The sequence below is a fragment of the Heteronotia binoei genome, chromosome 15 (genome assembly GCF_032191835.1).
Source record: "Heteronotia binoei isolate CCM8104 ecotype False Entrance Well chromosome 15, APGP_CSIRO_Hbin_v1, whole genome shotgun sequence".
In the NCBI taxonomy this organism is placed as follows: domain Eukaryota; kingdom Metazoa; phylum Chordata; class Lepidosauria; order Squamata; family Gekkonidae; genus Heteronotia; species Heteronotia binoei.
The window spans coordinates 7,057,365-7,080,970 of record NC_083237.1 but is presented as its reverse complement, the minus strand read 5'-3'; the positions used below and the strand labels follow the sequence as shown (position 1 = coordinate 7,080,970).

The 23,606-nt window shown below is 48.7% G+C and overlaps 1 protein-coding gene across 1 annotated transcript; it reads right to left on the bottom strand.

Annotated features, from left to right (window-relative positions):
* Positions 1-4,126: 4,126 nt before the first annotated feature.
* On the bottom strand, positions 4,127-23,278 carry EFS (embryonal Fyn-associated substrate). Its single transcript, XM_060255363.1, has 6 exons — positions 22,489-23,278; positions 16,682-17,017; positions 13,878-13,976; positions 9,532-10,233; positions 7,806-7,895; positions 4,127-4,744 (listed from the first exon to the last, which is right to left on the bottom strand). The coding sequence occupies exons 1-6, from the start codon at positions 22,492-22,494 to the stop codon at positions 4,331-4,333; spliced, it is 1,647 nt and encodes a 548-aa protein (XP_060111346.1). The 5' UTR covers positions 22,495-23,278; the 3' UTR covers positions 4,127-4,330.
* Positions 23,279-23,606: the final 328 nt, after the last annotated feature.

Genomic DNA, 23,606 nt, shown 5'->3' with positions numbered 1-23,606 from the left:
TGCAGTCCGAGCTCTCTGCTCACAACCTGAGTTCGATCCCAGCAGAAGCTGGGTCCAGGTAGCTGGCTCGAGGTTGACTCAGCCGTCCATCCTTCCGAGGTTGGTCAAATGAATACCCAGCTTGCTGGGGGAAAAGTGTAGATACTGAGAAAGGAAATGGCAAACCATCCTGTAAAAGTCTGTTGTGAAAACATCATGATGCGATGTCATCCCAGAGTTGGAAAACAACTGGTGCTTGCACAGGGGACTACCTTTACCTTTGGGGAGGGACGGTGGCTCAGTGGTAGAGCATCTGCTTGGTAAGCAGAAGGTCCCAGGTTCAATCCCCGCCATCTCCAACTAAAAAGGATCCAGGCAAATAGGCATGAAAAACCTCAGCTTGAGAACCTGGAGAGCCGCTGCCAGTCAGAGTAGACAATACTGACTTTGATGGACCAAGGGTCTGATTCAGTATAAGGCAGCTTCATATGTTCATATTAGTATATCCCTCGTCTGTTCTGATAACCACGGCCTTTCCTACCTTCTCATTTTCCTTGCTTGTTTCTGTTGCTTCAGGATTTCCCCCCCAATGTTACGCTTGTGTTTTGCAACCTCTAGCAGTCGATTTAGTATTCTGCTGCTTTATGTCCAGCATAAAAACCTACAATTTAAATCTGAAGGAAAATGTTGCATATAGGTGCAATATCAAATTGACCACCAGAGGGAGCAAAACACATGAAGAACAGGAACGTAGGAGGGTGGAAACTGAGAATGCATTGAAGCCCAATCATAGAATCAGAGTTGGAAGGGATCTCCAAGGTCATCTAGTCCAACCCCCTGCACAATGCAGGAAACTGACAAGTGCCTTTCCCTAAATTCACAGGCTCCTCATTGCTGTCAGATGGGCATCCAGCCTCTGTTTCAAAATCTCCAAGGAGAGCCCACCACCTCCTGAGGAAGCCTGTTCCACTGAGGAATTGCTCTGTCAGGAAGTTCTTCCTCATGTTGAACTGGAAACTCTTAATTTCAACCCATTGGTTCTGGTCTGACCTTCTGGGGCCACAGAAAACAATTCCACACCATCCTGTAGATGACAGCCCTTCAAGTACTTGAAGATGGTGATCCTATCACCTCTCAGCCACCTCCTCTTCAGGCTAAACATGCCTAGCTCCTTCAGCCTTTCTTCATAGGACTTGGTCTCCAGACCCCTCACCATCTTCGTCGCCCTCCTCTGGACCCGTTCCAGCTTGTCTATATCCTTCTTAAAATGCGGTGCCCAAAACTGAACACAATACTCCAGGTGAGGTCTTGCCAGAGCAGAGTAAAGCAATACCATCACATCACATGATCTGGACACTAGACTTCTGTTGATACAGCCCAAAATTGCATTTGCCTTTTTAGCCACCACATCACACTGTTGACTCATGTTCAGCGTATGTCTTACTTCCCATTTCTCTTAGATGCTTTTAGAGACAAGCTTCTAGACCTCATGGTGATAGAACCAGGGTTAGAGTAAAATGCATTAAAAATTGTAATACCTGGACGCAGATAGCAACGCAGAAATCATTTGCATTTTAATTTTGCCCTTTCGACACCCGGCCCATGGTTTATCTACTTTGAATTTGGACCAAGGATGAAAATATTCTTCCCTCTCAAACTTTGTCCTTCTCAAACTTTTCTTTGGGGAGGCTATTTTAGAGTTGAATTAGGGGAGAGAGAGTGAAGGGGAAACATTAGAATTTGGGAGGAAGCTGTACACACACCCCGTTTGTTTTTCTTACCAATTTTATTGTGATCGGACTTAGAAAATAACTCGGCAACTATTTCCTGAGAGAGATGTTTTGACCCCCCATTAGTTTCCTGCTGAGGAAATGAGATGAGGGAGGGTCCCCGGGGAGGGGGCTGTGAATCCAGGTTGGCTGCTGTCCAAGACAAATGCCAAACCAAAGGGGGGATTTTCAGCGGAAACGAGCCAATGGATCCACAGGTCAGTCTGAAGGGCTTTGCATCGCGTTCTCCTGACCCAGCCAGTCACTGGCTTTGCTGGCTGCCCTGGTAATCCTTTGACCTGAGCACTCACTGGTTGCCCGTGCCCCTGGCTCAAGCCTATGGTGCTTTTTTCCCATAAGAGTGTACCTAGGTACGTCATTCACATCTTGGTATAAAGTCCACGCTTTCCATTTGCCCTCTCTTGTCCCTTTTTTCGCTATTTCCTCCTCACCTTTACTTCTTCCCTCCCATCCCAGAATTCTTTGCTTCCTTGCGCCTTTGGCTGTTTTATTTTCTCTGTGTTTGCTTTCACCCCTTCAAGATCATTTCCTCCCAGAACCTTCTCCTCTGTGGCAGAGGTCTCCATCCTCCTATTTATACCTCTTTCGGACCTTGTCCTAGAATCCCTCACTGATATAAAAAGGGATGTTCCTTGGCAATTCTCCTCCGGTTCTTTCCCTTTGGGGTTGTGGGGGTGGTTGCGCTGGGGCCTCTAACCCCCTCCATCACATCCATGGGGAGGCTGTGAGCGCACCATTGTCCGCCCATCTTCCAGTTCACAATTCCTGTCTTTGGTCTACCGTATCATAACCTCAACTGAGTTTCTTGGCAACACGGTGCAGAAATGCTTAATTGGCAGTTGAATTATATGTAGCTGTTCACCATTATAGCAGTAACCAAACACGAAATGTGAGGGCTTCTAGTGTCCTGGCCCCACTTATGGACCTCCTGATGGTGCCTGGGGTTTTTTGGCCATTGTGTGACACAGAGTGTTGGACTGGATGGGCCACTGGCCTGATCCAACATGGCTTCTCTTATGTTCTTATAGATGGAACTCTCTGTGCGGGGCAGAGATGCTCTGTATTCTGGGTGCTTGGAGGGGGCAACAGTGGGAGGGCTTCTAATGTCCGAGCCCCACTGATGGACCTCCTGATGGCATCTGGGTTTTTTTGGCCCCTGTGTGACACAGAGTGTTGGACTGGATGGGCCATTGGCCTGATCCAACAGGGCTTCTCTTATGTTCTTATGTGACACAGAGTGTTGGACTGGATGGGCCATTGGCCTGATCCAACATGGCTTCTCTTATGTTCTTATGTGACACAGAGTGTTGGACTGGATGGGCCATTGGCCTGATCCTACATGGCTTCTCTTATGTTCTTATGTGACACAGAGTGTTGGACTGGATGGGCCATTGGCCTGATCCAGCATGGTTTCTCTTATGCTCTTATGTGACACAGAGTGTTGGACTGGATGGGCCATTGGCCTGATCCAACATGGCTCCTCTTATGTTCTTATGTGACACAGAGTGTTGGACTGGATGGGCCACTGGCCTGATCCAACATGGCTTCTCTTATGTTCTTATGTGACACAGAGTGTTGGACTGGAGGGGCCACTGGCCTGATCCAACGTGGCTTCTCTTATGTTCTTATGTGACACAGAGTGTTGGACTGGATGGGCCACTGGCCTGATCCAACATGGCTTCTCTTATGTTCTTATGTGACACAGAGTGTTGGACTGGAGGGGCCACTGGCCTGATCCAACGTGGCTTCTCTTATGTTCTTATGTGACACAGAGTGTTGGACTGGATGGGCCACTGGCCTGATCCAACATGGCTTCTCTTATGTTCTTATGTGACACAGAGTGTTGGACTGGAGGGGCCATTGGCCTGATCCAACAGGGCTTCTCTTATGTTCTTATGTGACACAGAGTGCTGGACTGGATGGGCTATTGCTCTGATCCAAGATGGCTTCTCTTATGTTCTTATGTGACACAGTGTCAGACTGGATGGGCCATTGGCCTGATCCAACATGGCTTCTCTTATGTTTTTATGGAATGGCGGGAACCAGGACAACTGATTTGTGGCACTGAATCAGAGGTGAAGGTCAAGCAGGGTCTTTGGTTAGAAGAACACTTGAAGGTTATAGATGCAAACGTTGGCCTAATGCCATGGAAACTAGCCAAGGTATGGTGAACTGGTGGACTGCCATTTCTGGTCATAAGGTAGAATGGTTGAGGTACAGACTAGGGGCCTTTTCACCTGGGAAAGAGGTCACGGATAGGCTAAAGGTCAGAGCAAGGTTACCTTCACTACGGTCAAAGGCCCGAGGGTCAACTGCCTCAAAATGCTGCCTCGCGGAACGTACGCTGGGTTAGCGATCCTAGGTTCGAAGCAAACGTGTAACCGCAGAAACCTTGCTGCTGACACAGGGGCCAGCGTTACTCGTAAGCACTGCCAGAGGCTGTCCAGCGCCACTGCATTCAGAAGTCCAAAGTGCCAGGGGAATTATTGCCAACGGGTTGCAGTACGGATCACAGCTAAGGAGTCACGTTCCCCGGCCGTTAACTGCCTCAGGACGCAACGTCAAGATGGCGCCAGGGTGGCCAACAAAGATGTGAAGGCCAGCGCCCGTCTGGAGAGCTCAGCCACGCACTCTCGCATCTCTCGGGCGGCCGGAAGCGACGGGTAGCGCAGGGCGGCCCCCTTCACCGAAAGCACAGCTTCTTTCAAGGCCTGGCAGAGCGCACCGCTGGCCGCCCCCACTCTGCCTCGCACGGTGGCGGAGGACACGAGCCGAGACACCGTGTCCCCCACGAACACCAGTTTGTGCGCTGTGACGATGACGAACTTGCCGTGGGGCACGAAGACCCGGGGGGGCTGGTTGGCTCCTGTGCTGGCGAGGAGCGCCTCGATGGCCGAAAGCAGGGTGGTGTAATGGGTTTGGCACTGCCCGGTATAGAACTGCAACAGCTGGCCGTCCTCTGGGGAAGGTGGCACCTGGGGATAAAAGGGAGATTAGAGGGGAAGGTTAATGGGGTTTTGTATTGGCCAGTCTCTGGTTAATAGAAATGACTGCAACTTCTTCCCTTGTGTGCCCAGACAAATACAAGTGTGGACATCCCAATCACTGAAGGAGGTTTTTACAAAATGAGCAGGACACTAGCTGGGGGACCACTATGAAATAATCTACCTCAGGGATTCCCAATGTGATGCCCATCGACCAGGGCTGGCACTGGGGCTTTTGCCAATCCCAGCAAGGCCTCATCCCCTGCCCTCCAATGGCCCGGTTTGCAGAGCTCCTCTTGAGTAGTCCGGTGGTGCAGGGAAACAAAGCGGGGCCAGATGCGCAAACGCCCGGCCCTGCTCCGCCTTCCTGCGGCACGGGGAAGCAAAGCGGGGCGGATGGCTCGATTTGCACGGTGGGCTTCTCTCGAGGAGCCTGGCATGCAAACGCCTGGGCCCGCTCCACCTCCCCACGGCTCTAGGCAGCCGCCTACACGGCCTACTCCCACACGTCGGCCCTGCCATCCACACCTTTCCTAGTGCCTCTCAAAAGTGTTTTTTAGAAAGCGAGTGGGGCTTTCCCCCCAGCAGGGTTTCCGGCTGGCCACAGAAGATTGATTTATTGATTTATTTCTCACATTTCTATCCCACCCTCCCCGCCGAAGCAGGCTCAGGGCGGCCAACAGCATCGTAATATCAGCAATAAAACAATCAAAACAATCACAATCGAGTCCATTAAAAGTTACGACAGGTTACAATTTAAAATTATTCGTGCAGCTTTAAAACAAGTTTGGCGCGAGCATCGTGCCGTTCTTCAAAAGTGTTGGGCATTTACACATTTCGGTTGAAGGCCATTTGAAATAATGTTGTTTTGCAGGCCTTGCGGAACTGGGCAAGGTCCCGCAAGGCTCTAACATTGTCTGGGAGTTGGTTCCACCAGTGGGGGGCCGCAATAGAGAAGGCTCTTTCTCTGGTAGCCTTCAGTTTCACCTCCCTCGGCCCGGGGATTACTAATAGATTGTGCGATCCGGATCTAAGTACCCTCTGGGGAATATATGGGGAGAGACGGTCATGAACATATATGAACATATGAAGCTGCCTTCTACTGAATCAGACCCTTGGTCCTTCAAAGTCAGTATTGTCTTCTCAGACTGGCAGTGGCTCTCCAGGGTCTCAAGCTGAGGATTTTCACACCTATTTGCCTGGACCCTTTTTTGGAGACGCCAGGAATGGAACCTGGGACCTTCTGCTTCCCAAGCAGATGCTCTACCACTGAGCCACCATCCCTCCCCTGCTCTCCAGGGTCTCAAGCTGAGGTTTTTCACACCTATTTGCCTGGACCCTTTTAGTTGGAGATGCCAGGGATTGAACCTGGGACCTTCTGCTTCCCAAGCAGATGCTCTACCACTGAGCCACCGTCCCTCCCCTGCACCGTCCCTAAGGTAGGCAGGTCCTCAGCCATATAGGGCTTTAAAGGTGAAAACCAGCACCTTGTAGTGAATCCGGAATACTATCGGCAACCAGTGCAGTCGCCGCAGCCCCGGCTGTACATGATCTTGACTAGGGAGGCCCAGTAACAGCCTGGCCGCTGCATTCTGCACTAGCTGCAGTTTCCGAATTCGAGACATGGGCAGCCCCATGTAGAGGGCATTACAGTAGTCTAATCTCTTGGTGACCGTTGCATGAATCACCGTTGCTAAATCGCTGTGCTCCAGGACGTGCCAGCCTAAGGTGGAAAAAGGCAGATCTCGCAGTGGCTGCTATCTGGGCCTCCATGGCCAATGTGGGCTCCAGTAGCACCCCCAAGCTCCTGACTTTGGGCGCTGGAATCAGTGGCGTCCCATCAAAAGCTGGTAGGGGGATTTCCCTTCCCAGACCACCGCGGCTCAGACAAAGGACTTCTGTCTTCGTTGGATTCAGCTTCAGACGACTCAGCCTGAGCCACCCCGCCACGGCTTGTAACGCCAGGGCCAGATTTTCTGGAGCAGAGGCAGGCCGGCCATCCATCAGCAGATAGAGCTGGGTGTCATCACCGTACTGATGGCAACCCAGTCCAAATCTCCAGACAATCTGGGCAAGGGGGGCGCAAGATCTGGGCAAGATCTGATGGGCTGTGCATCGCTTCACAAAATAATTGCTTTGGCAGCCGCTGCCGGCCCCAGCACGAGGATCTGCATCGGGTAGGCTCCGTGGCTGCAAGAAAATATTTTTCAGCAAGGCTCATTTTAAAAGGCCTCCTTCTCAACAGAGCTCCAGCCCGAAGCGTTAAAGAACCGGTCCCTGAGTTATGGGTGACTTTGCTCCCTGGTATTTTGTCGGCGGCTCCACCTTCGGAGGCAGCCGTTTTGCGACTGCGCCCCAATATCCCGTATCAAAATCCCCAATCCCCAATCTCCAGGCTCAAAAAGGTTGGGGGCTCCGAATGTGTCGATCAGTCTTTGATGTTACAAGAGAGCCCTGGCACAATTCAGCGCGGCAGGCAAGAAGTCTGAAACCAGGTCTGGTCTCTGCGATTCATTAACCTAGAGCACGTCCCTTTCTCAGACTCTCTTCTCCTTTCTTAAAAGGAGGCGCCTGAACATATGAAGCTGCCTTCTACTGAATCAGACCCTTGGCCCATCAAAGTCAGACTGGCAGCGGCTCTCCAGGGTCTCAAGCTGAGGTCTTTAACGCCTGTTTGCCTGGATCCTTTTTAGTTGGAGATGCTGGGGATTGAACATGGGACCTTCTGCTTACCAAGCAGATGCTCTACCACTGAGCCACCGTCCCTCCCTAGAGAACATATGAAGCTGCCTTATACTGAATCAGCTGCCTTATACTGAATCAGACCCTCAGTCCATCAAAGTCAGTATTGTCTACTCAAACTGGCAGTGGCTCTCCAGGGTCTCAAGGTGAGGTTTTTCACGCCTATTTGCTTGGGCCTTTTTAGTGGGAGATGCCAGGGATTGAACCTGGGACCTTCTGCTTACCAAGCAGATGCTCTACCACTGAGCCACCGCTCCTCCCTGCCTCATAGAAGCTATACATCCTCAACATAGGAAATCAAAGCAGACACCTGTTCTTCAGTCTGAGCTGTGTCACCGGGAACTGCTGGTCCAGGGGTCCCTTCAGGCGTTGAAGGCATGGGCTGGCTTTTATCTGCTCCCTAGGGAGGAAATAGCATATCGGTATCAGTGATCCGGGGCCAGGTAAATCACACATTACAAGGAAAAAATGCAGAGAGTGGGAAGGCTTAGTAGATTTTAGATAAGGGCAGGGCTTTTTTTGTAGAAAAAGCCCAGCAGGAACTTTTTTGCATATTAGGCCACACCCCCTGACATCACCATTGTTCCTCACAGGGTTCCCCCCCAGAAAAAGCCCAGCAGGAACTCATTTGCATATTAGGCCACAACTCGACCTCACCATTGTTCCACGCAGGGCTCCCCCCCCAGAAAAAAAAGCCCAGCAGGAACTCATTTGCATATTAGGCCACACCCTGATGCCAAGCCAGCTGGAACTGCGTTCCTGTGTGTTCCTGCTCAAAGACAGCCTGGATACAGGACTCTGGGAGCCAGAATAACCTCTTATTCAGCTGCATAGCTAGCATAAATTATGCAAACGGTATGCAAATATCCCTGGCTTAGGTAGGATATAGAATCAAACTTGAATGGCTAAGAATTTGAGTAAGAAAAGCACAGAATTTTTCTTTTTTAAATAAAAGGATAATATATTCACTGTGCAGGCGATGAGACAAATTGAAGAGAGGCATGAGTTCACGACAATTGTAACCCCCCCCCCCCTTTTTTTTTAAAGACTGGGTTTAATTCTCAGAGTGAAACCTCAGGGTAACTTGGGAATAGTAGTTTCATGAGAGCACCGATTGTCAGAGAACCTTGGTAGAATTCCCAGGATTCCTAAAGAGGGAAGCCATGAAAATTACACAAATGTGCAAGTTTCCACTAGGAGGGGGGGATCCTCATTAGGGTTGCCTGGCAACCCACATGAAGGAGGGCAGCCACGTGTGACTCTTTTGCACATACTGTGTGGCTCTCAGAGCCCCATCTTTTGGCTTGGAGAAGGCATTTAAAGTGTCCAGAAAAGGGCAACTAGAATGATCAAAGGGCTGGAACACTTTCCCTATGAAGAAAGGTTAAAACGCTTGGGGCTCTTTTGCTTGGAGAAACGTCTACTGCGGGGTGACATGATAGAGGTTTACAAGATTATGCAAGGGATGGAGAAAGCAGAGAAAGAAGTCCTTTTCTCCCTTTCTCACAATACAAGAACTTGTGGGCATTCAATGAAATTGCTGAGCAGTCAGGTTAAAAAGGATAAAAGTACTTCTTCACCCAAAGGGTGATTAACATGCCAATTCACTGCCACAGGAAGTGGTGGTGGCTACAAGCATAGCCAGCTTCAAGAGGGGATTGCATAAAAATATGGAGATGAGGTCCATTAGTGGCTATTACCCACAGTGTGTGTGTGTGTGTGTACAGGCCATTGGCCTGATCCAACATGGCTTCTCTTATGTTTTTAAGTTAAAGTTACTTTCTTTCCACCTCTCCCTTCACCCAATCTATTTGCCTGCCTTCCTTCCATCCTGCTCTCAGATATCTGAGGTTCATGTCTTGTGGCTCTCTGACATCTGATGTTTTTTCTATGTGGCTCTTACGTTAAGCAAGTTTGGCCACTCCTGACTTACATCAGGAGCTAAAAAGACAATTTTGGGTGGCTGGCGTGATGCCCTCTTGGTTACCGAGCGAGGGGCTGAAGTGCAACTTTTGCCAAGAGGCCGCTTCCCCTACCTTGAGATGAACGTAGTCATATTCTTCTGCCAGACGGATCCCCTCGTACTCGTTGTACCCCTCGTCCCTGACTGGCTCCAGCTGCTCTCCTGCTCCAAGACCCCCCAGCCGAGGAGGGGGCGGGGGTAGCGGGCGGTCCTGGATGCTACCCTTCCGGACGATACTTGGCGACGGCTGCGGCGGCTCTACGGAAAGCCGCTCTTCACTGGGTAGGGCGGGCAATGGACGACGGGACAGACTCTCGGCGGAGGGAAGACGAGGACGGGAAGGCGGGCAGGGCTCTCGCAAGCTTAGTCCTTGGATGGCCCCCTCGAGAGGCGGGGAGCCGGGGGGCAGCAGAGGAATGTCATAGATGCCACCATCGTCTTCCTCTTCCTCCTCCTCCGCTCGTTGCTCTTCTTCGTGGCCTCCTCCCAGCACTTCCTCGGGCGACTCGTACAAGTTCAGCAACGCAGAAGCTCGCCGCAAGTTGGATGGGGTGGCATAGACCAGGGGCCTCTCCGAGCCTTCCTCTTCCTCCCCCTCGTCCTCCTCTTGACCTGAAGGCTTCTTGAAGGCAAGTGGCACGTCGTAGGGGTCGTCAGCGGGTGGGGGGAGCATGGGCTGGGGGGCCACACGGGCCACTTTCTTGGGACACAGAGAAGGCGAGTCGTAGGTGTCCGCTGGAGAGTCCCGGAGCAGGGATGAAGGGACGTCATAAAGCTGCGAGTGGGCAAAACGACGAATGGAGAAAAGGTGGAACGAGAAAACAGACTGTCGGAGGGAAGTCTGTGGATGCTGGCACCGAGCTACGCATTCCCACCAGTCATATATTACAGCAGGGGTCTCAATCCTTTTAAGCCTGCAGGCTCCCGTGTGTCAGAATCCTTCCTTTTTTCGTAGCAGGAACTCTTTTGCATATTAGGCCACACACCCGATGTAGCCAATCCTCATGGAGCTTACAGCAGGCCAAGAGCCCTGTTAGCTCTTGGAGGATTGGCTACATCAGGGGCATGTGGCCTAACATGCAAAGGAGCCCCTGCTGGAATTCCAAGCTCTTGGAGGATTGGCTACATCAGGGGTGTGTGGCCTAATATGCAAAGGAGCTCCTGCTAGAATTTCAGGCTCTTGGAGGATTGGCTACATCAGGGGTGTGTGGCCTAATATGCAAAGGAGCTCCTGCTAGAATTCCAAGCTCTTGGAGGATTGGCTGCATCACAGGTGTGTGGCCTAATATGCAAAGGAGCCCCTGCTAGAATTCCAAGCTCGTGGAGGATTGGCTACATCAGGGGTGTGTGGCCTAATATGCAAAGGAGCTCCTGCTAGAATTCCAAGCTCTTGGAGGATTGGCTGCATCACAGGTGTGTGGCCTAATATGCAAAGGAGCCCCTGCTAGAATTCCAAGCTCTTGGAGGATTGGCTGCATCACAGGTGTGTGGCCTAATATGCAAAGGAGCTCCTGCTAGAATTCCAAGCTCTTGGAGCATTGGCTACATCAGGGGTATGTGGCCTAATATGCAAAGGAGCTCCTGCTAGAATTCCAAGCTCTTGGAGGATTGGCTACATCAGGGGTGTGTGGCCTAATATGCAAAGGGGCCCCTGCTAGAATTCCAAGCTCATGGAGGATTGGCTACATCAGGGGTGTGTAGCCTAATATGCAAAGGAGTTCCTGCTACGAAAAAAGCCAATTCTGACACACGACAGTGGAAGCAACTGCAAAATGGCTGCCACAGGAGCACAGGCCAACCAGAAAATCTTGGCGTGAGGTTCTGCATAATTCTCATTTCTCTTCTGACATTTTAGGCAGAAGCTCAGCTTGTCAGGAAGCCTTTATAAATTAACATATTATTTTAACCTACTTTCTTGCTTGTACACAGCTTACGTTCAGCCGAGCAGTGAAAATCCTTGCGCTGTGGCAGCAGCTGTTGCCAAAGCCATGGGCTTAAAAACCGCAAAGCCCACCAAATCTTCAGTAGCCAATCAGAAGCCCCCCTGCACAAAAGCCCCACCAGATCCTGCCTTCTTTCTAAAAATATGTGGTAGGCACCACGTTATAGTTATGAGTTACTCCTGCAGGCATCAAGGGATAAACATGCATGTGTGAATCAGCCCAAAATGGAGTTAGGGTGGTTTTTTTCCCCTCCCTTCTTTTCCTTTAATATGATTTGCTTTCAACATTCTTCAAGAAGATATTGAAGAAGATGATATTGGATTTATATCCCACACTATACTCTGAATCTCAGAGCAGTCACAATCTCATTTACCTCCCCCCGCTGCCCCACAACAGACACCCTGTGAAGTAGGTGAGGCTGAGAGAGCTCTTACAGCATCTGCCCTTTCAAGGACAACCTCTGCCAGAGCCATGGCTGACCCAAGGCTATTCCAGCAGCTGCAAGCGGAGGAGTGGGGAATCAAACCCGGTTCTCCCAGATAAGAGTCCGCACGCTTAACCACTACACCAAACTGGCTCTCAAAGAACAAAAGATGTAGGAGTCAGCATAGACATTAAATAAAAAGTCTCAATCCAATCCTTCGTTGTACTGTGGGGCTCAAACAGAAGAGCCAAAGAGCCCCACCAATTATGCACGCAACCAGTTCCCCGAAGCTGCTGCTCTCCAAGTCCCATATCAGACACCCCAAACCCCATAGTATCCCTTAGTTTAAATCCTAATCCAATAGCCAGTTCTCCTTCATCTAGGGCAACCCTTTTGTCTCAGCTGCAGAATCAGGCGAAGGACCCAGATTTGGTTCAGAGACAGCCGTCTCCACATTTGAGGCTGGATACAGTTACCCTCGGAGGCCCGGACGGCTGCAGCTGTTTCCTGCGACAGACAGTTCCAGCTGTCTGCTCCCGAGGAGGGATGCATTGGGGAAGAGCGGCCACAAACGGCAGCCTTGCCATTATCTAAACCTCACACATCACGTCTGGCTTGAGACAGAAACAGGAGGCCATAATGCAAAGAGGTAAGCAGTGAGGAATAGGGCTGGGGTTTTTAAACAGCACCAGCAGCTCAGCTCGAAACTGGGCCTCACCAATGGACCAGTTCACCCCTGCAGGGATGCCTGGGAGACAGAACTGATCAGATTTGGAAGGTTATTCTGCATGCCCCTTAGGAAGGGGCCGTGGCTCAGGTGCACAGGCTCTGCTCGGCATGCACAAGGTCTCGGATACAATTCCCGGCATCTCCAGTTAAAAAAGGATCTGTCAGACTGCCATACTGCAATTTGAATCATTCTGCGGTGAAACTGTCTTCTGCCGTGCACACGATGGCACCATGCAGTTTTTTCCTCCACTTTTATGTGCATCATGCGCACATGCGTGTGCGCGCATATGCGCTCATGTGCATGCGTTAAAACATCATGTGGTTATGCACATATCACTAAGTAGTAAAAAAAAATGGCGGCCGTAAACCAGATGTCTGAGGCTCCTTTTGCTCCGGGACAGCCTTTAGACATCTGGAAGTTGGTCGAGAACTATCCAGACGGGGAAACTACGAGGCGAAACTGGAGAACTCAAAAAACACCGCAAAGGAGCAGGCAACAAAATACTCCGGTTCCAAGGAGGATTGGGGGGGGGGGCTACTACAAGTTAATACCGAGAAGCAGATGTTGCTGTCTGAACGGCCACTTTTAACCCGGTATGAAACAACAGCGATAACTAAGATTTCAGGTTTTCACGGCTGGCATCATCATTAGGGTTTGTAGAATCTTTCGGGCTCAAGTGCCGTGTTCTACTGGAGAAAGTTTTTCTTCCAGACGTAAATAGCAGCTCTCCAGCAGCCCTGGCCTCACTCAATGCACAGCAGCCAAGAAGGTCAGAACGCCTGCTCCGGCTGCAACGCCACTGAGGATGTTCTCCGCAGCTGAGAACGAAACGTCTGGAAGAAAAACTTTCTCCAGTAGAACACGGCACTTGAGCCCGAAAGATTCTACAAACCCTAACAGCGATAACTGATTATACTGTGTGTCTGAACAGTCCCAAAAAGTCCCAGGTTCAATCCCCGGCATCTCCAGTTGAGAGGACCAAGAAGTAGATGATGTGAAAGACTTCTGCCTGCGACTTTGGAGAGCTGCTGCCAATGTGAGCAGACAATACAGACTTTGATGGACCAACTGTCTGATTTAAGATAAGGCAGCTTCTTATGTCCAGTGGGCACAATTACAAAGAATAAAGGGGTAACTATGCAGAAACTCCCTTTGATCCCCTACCACCACCACCACAACCCAAAACACACAGAAAGTATTACCACTTTTCTTTCAGGCCTAGTTTGGCCATCTTTGAATCTTCCATCGCAGGCTCTGCCACAGCAGCAGCCAGCGTGTCACCACCTTAAGTTTGACCTCAGAATCCCCAAATAAGCACTAACCTCTGTTGGGTCCCCGTCTCTTCTGACACCACGGGGAACTCTGTAGATCCCCTCAGGAGGCAGCGGGCAAGGCCGAGCAGGTGGTGGCACTTCATAGACCTGCGCAAGGGAGAAGAGAGAAATTCAAGGCCCGGGTGGAGAGATTCCCCCAGAGAAAGCAGTGCAATGTTGAAAACGAGGTGGTGCAGGTGAGAGCATAAGGCATCTTAGCCATGGTATAGGTGTAACCTCACAAGCTACCTCAAGGAAGTTTTACAATTTTCAAAATGCTCTCAATGGAGGGTTTTATTTTCATGCTGGAGTTCAGTAATGATTGCCTATTTCGGGTTGGGAAATTCCTGGGAATTTGGGGATACAGCGTAGGGATGGTGGAGTTTGGGGGGGAAGAAGGGATCTCTGTAAGGCATACTTAGGTCATAGAAACTGTATTTTTACTAGGTTCCAATTTTAACTTTTTTTATTTTGTAATCTTTTATTTTGCATACGATTTTTAAAATTATAACTGTGAATATGGCTGCTCTAATTACCATAATAATACATGTCTGTTTGTCTATCTATGAAGTATATTGCCACAGAATGTGCTCTCAATTTCTCCAGATGCAGTGATGTCTTGCAGTCTTGAAAACTTTTCTAATTTGGGGGAGGGGGGGGGAATCTCCACACCTCACCTGGAGGTTGGCAGCACTATGCTCAGCCCTGCCCAGCCACCTTAACTCTCCCCCAGAAGAAAGCCCTGCTCTCAGATACTAAATGTAAATATGAGTGGCAGAGTTTTTTTGGGGGCAAATATTCTGCATCCTTAACTTTTGCTACGTAACATTTTATAAAAGCCACTTTTGAGAACAGCAGCTGAGAAACAGTTCAAAGTCTCTACAAATGTCCTGAGGTACAATTCTTCCCCGATTGCACTTTTGGAAGACAGAATACATTAAAGATGCTGGTCCACAGGTTTGCCCTTTTAGGACACTGTGCCCTGCACATCAGTAAACCATATCCCCAAAATACAGCTTCTTACAGCTACAAAGAGTCCCTGATGTATAAAAGAACTCCAGCATGTAAATGTGCTGAGGTAATATAATAGAACTTCCTCACTAATACGACAGGTAGGGCACAGAAATATACCTCAGCACCCTAGAAGCGACACACCCTGAACTTGAGACGTTGGTGGGGAAAGAGTCAAGCCTTAACAGGAGGAGGCGGGAGTCAGTCAGGTTCATGAGGGGTGAGAGTTGCAGAATGGAAGTTGTGACATTCGTTGAACAGGAGCGTGAATTAAAGGTCTGTGGCGATGCCAGATCTTTGGTGAAGTTCCCCAGTCAGGTCAACTAGAGGCCAGCAAGGTTTGCTGGGCCCGGCATGTAATGCAGTAGTGGCAACAACACCAACGCTGAATTTTTATGTTATAAACCTGTCTGAGAGGAGGTTTCAGTCTGAAACCTAACGCCCTATAACTTCTGGTTGACTGTTAATATTCACCTGGGTTGTCTCTTTCTTTCCGCATACATTTTGTTCTTGTTCAGACATAAAAAGCAAATCATCTTTTCCCTGTCAGTATCCCTGTTATGAGGCTCAAATGGATTTTTATCTGCTTAAACCCTTTAAAATGGCGGTTGGCAACGCCAGCGCAGTGGGGCGGGGCAGGGAACTGTGACAGGAAAAATCTTGTGAGGTGGTCTTTAGTTCCCAGTAAATCCATCAGAATCCTTTCATGTGTACAAAGCTGATCTTTGGAACAGGAAGAAAAGATCCTTCATCGTCTTAGAGATCGGACATCCTTATGGGCAAAATTTCAAAGCCATTCTCATTTTTACATACATTGCAAAGGATCTGTTCCGTTTTGACCGTAACCATCAGAGCCTTTTCGCACATCTGGTTGGCAGTAAGAACATGTTTTTTTGCAGAGCACCCTATTTTTGTTTGTTCCGGGAAGAAATTTTTCCTCAGTTGTACTTTTGGGGGCAGAATGCACAATTCTGCTTAGGGCATTCACTCCCCTCCTTGTAAACTGAGGCTGTGATCACACACACACTAAATAATGCACTTTAAACCCACTAAATAATGCACTTTAAATTTCAGTGCACTATTTAGTGTGTGAGATCACAGTCAAAAAGTACCTGGTGCCTAAAATAACCCCCCCAAAATCAACTGATTTTTGCAACAGGGACAGTTTTTTACCCTAGAATATAGATGTGATGAAATTTTAAAGACAAAACAAAAAACCTACGTACGTCATGCAGGAAGCTTTGTGAAATTCTTGCGTGTGACATAGCCTTATGACGCAGAAAGATGACACGGTCACATTCTGCAGAACCAACGTACGTTAACATCCAAACGTGGGTGAGGGGGATTGAAACAAAATAAAATTCTACCTCATCTCCAAGTGTTTTCATGAAGAAGATACGGAACATGCCCTGGGAGCTGTAAACACACGGGGGGTGGGGGGTGGAATTGTTTTTGTGGGATGTTTCTACCTTGCAGTGCACTCAAATTTTGCTCAGGACGATGAACATACCCCAAACATGATTTGTGTGTTTTCATATTGCTGTCATATTAAGTACATATCTTTTTCATATATGTTTCTTTAAAGGGGAACGTTCCCATGGATAGGAGAGTTAGCGCAAAAGGGGTGTGGTTAAAGGAAAAAGGACGGGGCTAGACCGGAGGTGAATGCAAGAGATTCTTTGCAACCAGTAAACTTTTGTTCACAAGCTCCAAAGTTCTCAGCTTTGAATGCGGTATTTTGGATTTTCAGGCTGGGAACAGTATCGGGAGGGGATGCATCATCATCCAAAGTCTTTTCTCACTTCCTGCTCTTCTTGATGTACTCCCCGTCTTCTGAGCTCATCCTGGGGCACTTCATACGCTTTTCCTACTGGAGTTGCTACCTCCTTCCTGGGGACTTGGTAGACATCGGCCGGAGTGTGCTTTCTGTGAGGGGCCGGCCCCGGGGATCCTGGCTCAGGCAGGACTTTGACGCGGTTGGCCGGCACGATCCCCTGCTGGCCGTGCAGGGAACACAGGTGCCACCCTTCCAAGCCCGGAGCCTCCGGCTGCAGCAGCACCATCAGGTCCCCTTTGCGAAAGGAAAGTTCGTCCAGGCACTCAGCAGCGTTGTCATAAAGAGCTCGGCACAGCTGAGCCTGAGGGAGAAGAGACAGACGGAAGGTTACACATCGGGCCTCCAGGTCAGAGGTCCCCAAATATTTGAATCCTGCGGGCACTTAGCAATTCTGACACGAGACGGTTGGCACAACCACAAAATGGCTGCCAAAGGAGATGGCAAAACCACAAAACGGCTGCAAAAAGAGGCAGTGCTGACTGCAAAGCGTCAGGGAGAAAGGTTAGGCACAAATCGAAATCATAGCTCTTCAACATTTCAGGCAGAAGCTCATTTTAACAGGATGCCTTTTAATCCTCACAGCTAATTACATCTCCAGTAGCCAATCAAAAGCCCCACTTACTTTCTAAAAAAAACCCTTAGCAGGTGCCAGGAATAGTATCAGTGAAGGCCTTGGCACCCATGGGCACCATGTTGGGGAATCCTGCTGTAGGCTCTGTCCTGCAAGACATGCACAGTTAAGCCTAGATTAGGGGTGGCCAAACTGTGGTTCGGGAGCCACACATGGCCCTTTTACATATATTATTTGGTTCTTGAAGCCCCCATCACCCTATTGGCCGGCTTGGAGAAGGCATTTGTCCCTTTACATCATTTCTATAAACCAAGCCAGCTAGCAGCTTGGAGAATGCATTTTAAAAAAGTTGCTTTCTTTCCACCTCTCTCTCCCTCCCCTCCATTTGCCTGCCTCCCTCCCTCCCTTTATGGCAGCTCTCAAACACCTGATGTTCATGTCTTGCAGCTCTCAAACATCTGACACTTATTCTATGTGGCTCTTATATTAAGCAAGTTTGGTCACCCATGGCCTAGATGGACACTGGCCAAGTCATTGCATTTAGGTTATCCTGGATTCATACAGCAGCCCACAGCATTCTGCCAGAGCATCATTCCCCTTGGATGCGCCAGCAGGCTCACAAAACAAATGCATAAAGATATGCCATGAGCCCCATCTAAGCAGGCAAAAGGTTCAACATCCTCTTAATTGCCACCAGCCAGATGCTTCCAGGAAATTCGCAAAATAGGCAGGAAGGTAGCAGCCTTCTCACATACTTGGGTTTGTTCCCAGCGTCTGGGATTCGAAAGTACGCTACCTCTGAACATGGACCATGCATTCAGCTAGTCTGGCTTATAGCTCCAGGTGGTCGCTTCAAACCATTGCTCTGTTAACGGAAAGGCAGGAGAACAGAGTCAGGCACAAGGGCTTGCATTCAAGGGACATCCAGGAGAGGTGAACACACAGCCATACCTGGGAGCTGTTGTTCCAGTGGATATGGGCTGATGGCAGGTGTAGGAGCCCACACAGCTGTTCTCAATGCGATTGTTCCAGCTAATGGGATCATAATGTCCTCTCTGGATGCCAAGGTACACCTGGCGTCTAAAACAGGCAACCCACACAAAAGTGACAGGCGCTCCAGCGTACAGTCACCACACGAGACTTCTCGCCGGTCCTGACCACAAGCGAACGGAACTGGATATGCTTACTCAGCAACCAGCCCACAACAGGATGTGAAAACCGCCATCTACTCAGACGGTTGCTCCTCCGTTGCAATCTCAAGTGAGCGTTGTTCTGATTGTTCCTAGATATACGATATGAGGTCTCCCTGGGTTAAAAATATCAGACAAGCCCTGCTGGACCAGACCAGTGATCTATTTAATTCAGCATCCTGTCTCACACAGTGGCCAACCAATTCCTTTGGAGGGCTAACAAGAGGGCAGAGGATGAGGCCTTCATAAGAACATGAGCAGGGCTCTGCTGGATCAGACCAGTGCTCCATCTAGTCCAGCATCCTGTCTCACACAATGGCCAGCCAGTTCCTCTGGAGGGCCAATAACAGGGCATAGAGGATGAGGCCTTCTTAAGATCATCAGAAGAGCCCTGCTGGATCAGACCAGTGGTCCATCTAGCCCAGCATCCTGTCTCACACAATGGCCAGTCAATTCCTCTGGAGGGCCAATAACAGGGCATAGAGGATGAGGCCTTCTTAAGAACATCAGAAGAACCCTGCTGGATCAGACCAGTGGTCCATCTAGCCCAGCATCCTGTCTCACACAATGGCCAGTCAATTCCTCTGGAGGGCCAATAACAGGGCATAGAGGATGAGGCCTTCTTAAGAACATCAGAAGAGCCCTGCTGGATCAGACCAGTGGTCCATCTAGCCCAGCATCCTGTCTCACACAATGGCCAGTCAATTCCTCTGGAGGGCCAATAACAGGGCATAGAGGATGAGGCCTTCTTAAGAACATCAGAAGAACCCTGCTGGATCAGACCAGTGGTCCATCTAGCCCAGCATCCTGTCTCACACAATGGCCAGTCAATTCCTCTGGAGGGCCAATAACAGGGCATAGAGGATGAGGCCTTCTTAAGAACATCAGAAGAGCCCTGCTGGATCAGACCAGTGGTCCATCTAGTCCAGCATCCTGTCTCACACAATGGTCAGTCAGTTCCTCTGGAGGGCCAACAAGACACAGAGGCTGAGGCCTTCTTAAGAACATCAGAAGAGCCCTGCTGAATCAGACCAGTGGTCTATCTAGCCCAGCATCCTGTCTCACACAATGGCCAGTCAGTTCCTCTGGAGGGCCAACAAGACACAGAGGCTGAGGCCTTCCCTTAATGCTGCCTTCTGGCTCTGAGATTCAGAGGCTTGCTGCCTCTGAACAGGTTCCCTTGAATCACCACAGCTAACAGACATTGATAGATCTCTCCTCCACGAATCTCTCTAATCCCCTTTTAAAGCCATCTATGTCTGTGGCCATTAGTATGTCCTCTGGCAGCCAATTCCAAATTTTAATTACTCCCTGTGTAAAGAAGCATTTGCTTTTGTCTGTCCTGAATCTACTGCGCATTAGCTTCATTGGATGCCCTTGAGTTCTAGTACAGAGGTGGCCAAACTTGCTTAATGTAAGAGCCACAGAAAGAAACATCAGATTTCGAGAGCCGCAAGACATGAACGTCAGGTGTTTGAGGGAAGGAAGGAGTGGAAAGAAAGCAACTTTAAATGCATTCTCCAAGCTGCTGCTGGTGAGGGGGGTTTCGAGAGCCATACAATATGTGCGAAAGAGCCACATCTGGCTCCCGAGCCACAGTTTGGCTGCTTCTAGTATTTCAAGAGAGGGAGAAAAAAATTCTGCTTGTCAACTCTTCCCTCCCTGTGCCTAACCTCCAACAGGTTGCGTTGTCCTGCGTGCCCATGTTGTCGTGTTAATCTTGGATACAGCAGGGCCCAGAGAGCCCCCACCCCTGGAGAAGGCGCTAAGCTGAGGGTCACCCCCACACTGCTCTGGAGCCAAGTGGTACCCTGCCCCACCCCGTCTCGGCCTGTCTCTTCACCAGCTGCCTCCCCTACTTTTCATTTCTCAGCATCTGTTCAGGGTCTCCAGAACTCTCCCTTTCGCCAGCCAAATCCTCTTAAGCCTCACTCCACCATCTGTTTCCCTTCAAGTCGTAGTGTTTAATGTCCCCCACCCTCTATTTCACGGCCAGGCAAAAAGACAGACATAACAGGGAGTCAGGGAAGAAGATATTCCTAGTTTCTCCCCATCTTGGTTTTGAATTTTCCTGTCAAATCTCTTTAAGAACATAAGAGAAGCCATGTTGGATCAGGCCAATGGCCCATCCAGTCCGACACTCTGTGTCACATAAGAGAAGCCATGTTGGATCAGGCCAATGGCCCATCCAGTCCGACACTCTGTGTCACATAAGAGAAGCCATGTTGGATCAGGCCAATGGCCCATCCAGTCCGACACTCTGTGTCACATAAGAGAAGCCATGTTGGATCAGGCCAATGGCCCATCCAGTCCAACACTCTGTGTCATACAGTGGCCACAAAAAAACCCCAACAAAACAAAACCCAAGTGCCATCAGGAAGTCCACAAGTGGGGCTAGAAGCCCTTCCACTGTGCCCCCCACCCCAAGCACCAAGAATACAGAGCATCACTGCCCCAGACAGAGAGTTTCAACAATAAGCTGTGGCTAATAGCCACTGACGGACCTCTGCTCCATATGTTTATCCAATCCTCTCTTGAAGCTGTCTATGCTTGTAGCTGCCGCCACCTCCTGTGGCAGTGAATTCCATGTGTTAATCACCCTTTGGGTGAAGAAGTACTTCCTTTTATCAGTTCTAACCCGACTGCTCAGCAATTTCATTGAATGTCCATGAGTTCTCGTATTGTGAGAAAGGTACGGTACTTCTTTCTCTACCTTTTTTAGCCCATACATAATCTTGTAAACCTCTTGTCACCCCTCAGTCGACCTTCCTCCAAGCTAAAGAGCCCCAAGCTTCTTCCATTGTTAATTTGCTTTTCAATCTAAGTAGCCCATGGCCAGTATTCTTCTCAAACTGAGTTAGTGTGTTAACTGAGTTAGCTCAGTTTTTTAGCCTCTGACTCAACACCTTTTTGTCTTAGCTTAGGTAGGGTGGCCCCAGAGCAAACGAATTTATGCAACAGCCAGACTGCTTGCTCACAACTTTTGCTCACGAGACTCCACAGCTTAGAGGGAGCATCGCCCATGATGGTGAAACAACCCAAATAAAATGTGCTTGCATTTTTGATAAACGAGTTGACCTTTGTTGTCCATTACCAAATACTTCTAAAACCTCCCTTGAGGACTCTTGACATATTACGCAGTCACAAAAGGGGGAGGAAAATAAGCAGTTTGGGTGTTCACAAATATTTATTTGCCAGGGATGATCTCACTGGGGAGTTTAGCGCATGACCCCAGAAGAAAATAAGTGAACAAGTGTTTCTCAACTAGGGGTTAGATCCATGGTTCAGACTACGGCTGCGCAAGGCTTTGATAAAACGCTGCGTTATAAAAAAAATCTAAACACGGTTTGTTTTCCAACAGTGGAAGGCCCCAGGGTTTAAATTTACTCACGAGTCAGATTCTCTGGTAGGACACAACCTCCTCTGTCCCTAAATTGTGGCCATTTTAAAAAGAGACTATTATTTTGGCATTCAAATACGACCAAGGGCTCAGTCCTTTAAACCCAAGATTCCAATTTCAACCCTGTTTAGAGTTACCACCAGCTTCACCTGGGACAAAATTCGAGGCATAATGGAGCAATCTTCCTCAGATGAAACATCTTTTAGAATTTTGAAGGGAATTAAAATAATTTCAACAACATCAGGGCCATTTCTCAGGTTCCCCCATCCCAAACTCATACTTATCTCTGAATCTCCAGCAAAATAGGGTCCCTGTTCTAATGGCAATTCTGTAGGAATTGCTGTTGCCGTTAAAAAGAATTTTGATACGGCTAACATTTCCTGGCCTTTTCTTTTCAGTGTTTGTGTGAGGGGAAGCAGGTCTTAGAACACCAATGTGGTGACCTCCCCCTCCCTTAAAAAAGCACACTACACCTTAAACACATCCGGAAAAACGTGCGTCCCAGTAGCCGTGAAGCATAAATCTTTTGTCCAAGGTCACAAGAGCTCAATTCCCGGCTCACCTCTGGAGTCTCTCCAGGCCTAACTAGCTTCTCTTTCTTTGATACTTACGGACATTTTTGTTCCTGTTCAGTGCTGGAAGGAGTCAAAAAGGAGACTGCAACGTAAGAAAACAGTGAACCAAAATTATTCTTTCTCCATTCCTTTCATATTTTAAGGCTTCTAAAAAAATACTCCCACTTTTAGCTGCATTTTCTCCCCTTTGTGCAGCTCAGAGAAAATTCCTGAGAAATTCTACATCTGTTTTTATCTCATAAAAAAACCCCCCAGTTCTTTTGGATCAGATGTTAAAGGAGATTTTTTTTAAAAGAGAATTCTGTAAAATACTTTTTTGGGGAAAAAAACCCTTTCCTTGAAAAATAATAGTTCAGTACTTTCCACTTCTGTTCTTTAAAAAGGCAGTTTTCCAAAGCGTTAGACAATCCCTCTCTTTTGATTCGAAGGATTGTGGTTTCTCAGCAATCCAGCCAGTTTCAATTGGAAGTTCCGCTTTCCCTCAGAAGTTTTTAACGTCTTCCCAAATCTACTGGTCAGCAAAATCTTCCCAGAAAAGCCATGGAGGTTGGCCTGACCACTCTCTGGCTGCATGAATCGAGACAGGCAGGCCGGCAGTTCAACAAGTTGGAACAAGGGTTTGTGTTGCAACCACAGGGTGGAATTGCAATCCAGAAGCAAAGAAGAGACATTTACAAACCTTCTCTCAAAAGGTTAGTTAAAAAAAAAGAAAAGAAAAGAAACTCCAAAATTGGCACACTAAAAATAGCCATAAATTTTGCAAGCTAATGAAATCCTAAAAGCTTGAACTCTCCTCCTAGAGCTAAAGCAGGTCAGTGAAAAGACTGAGCCACAGACAAAAATCCATCCCAGACGAGACAAACAAACTTTTTTTCAAAAGTGTGTCTATCCAGAATAGATTCTTTTTTAAAAAAAAAATCCAGCAGATAAAACTTCTCGGGAAAAGAGAGGCAGTCTTGATCCTGTCTAGAAATTTTCACGCGTCTTGCATACTTCTTTCAAACTTGTAAAAACCGGTTTTGTTCAGTTCCATTTCTAAAAGCCGTTCCAAATGTCCTCCCCGAATCCAAAAATTGATGCACACCCATCCAAGGGCTGGTTTTGCATTCCCGGTCCAAGGAATCTGCAATCTGAAAGCGCCGATGGCAAAAAAA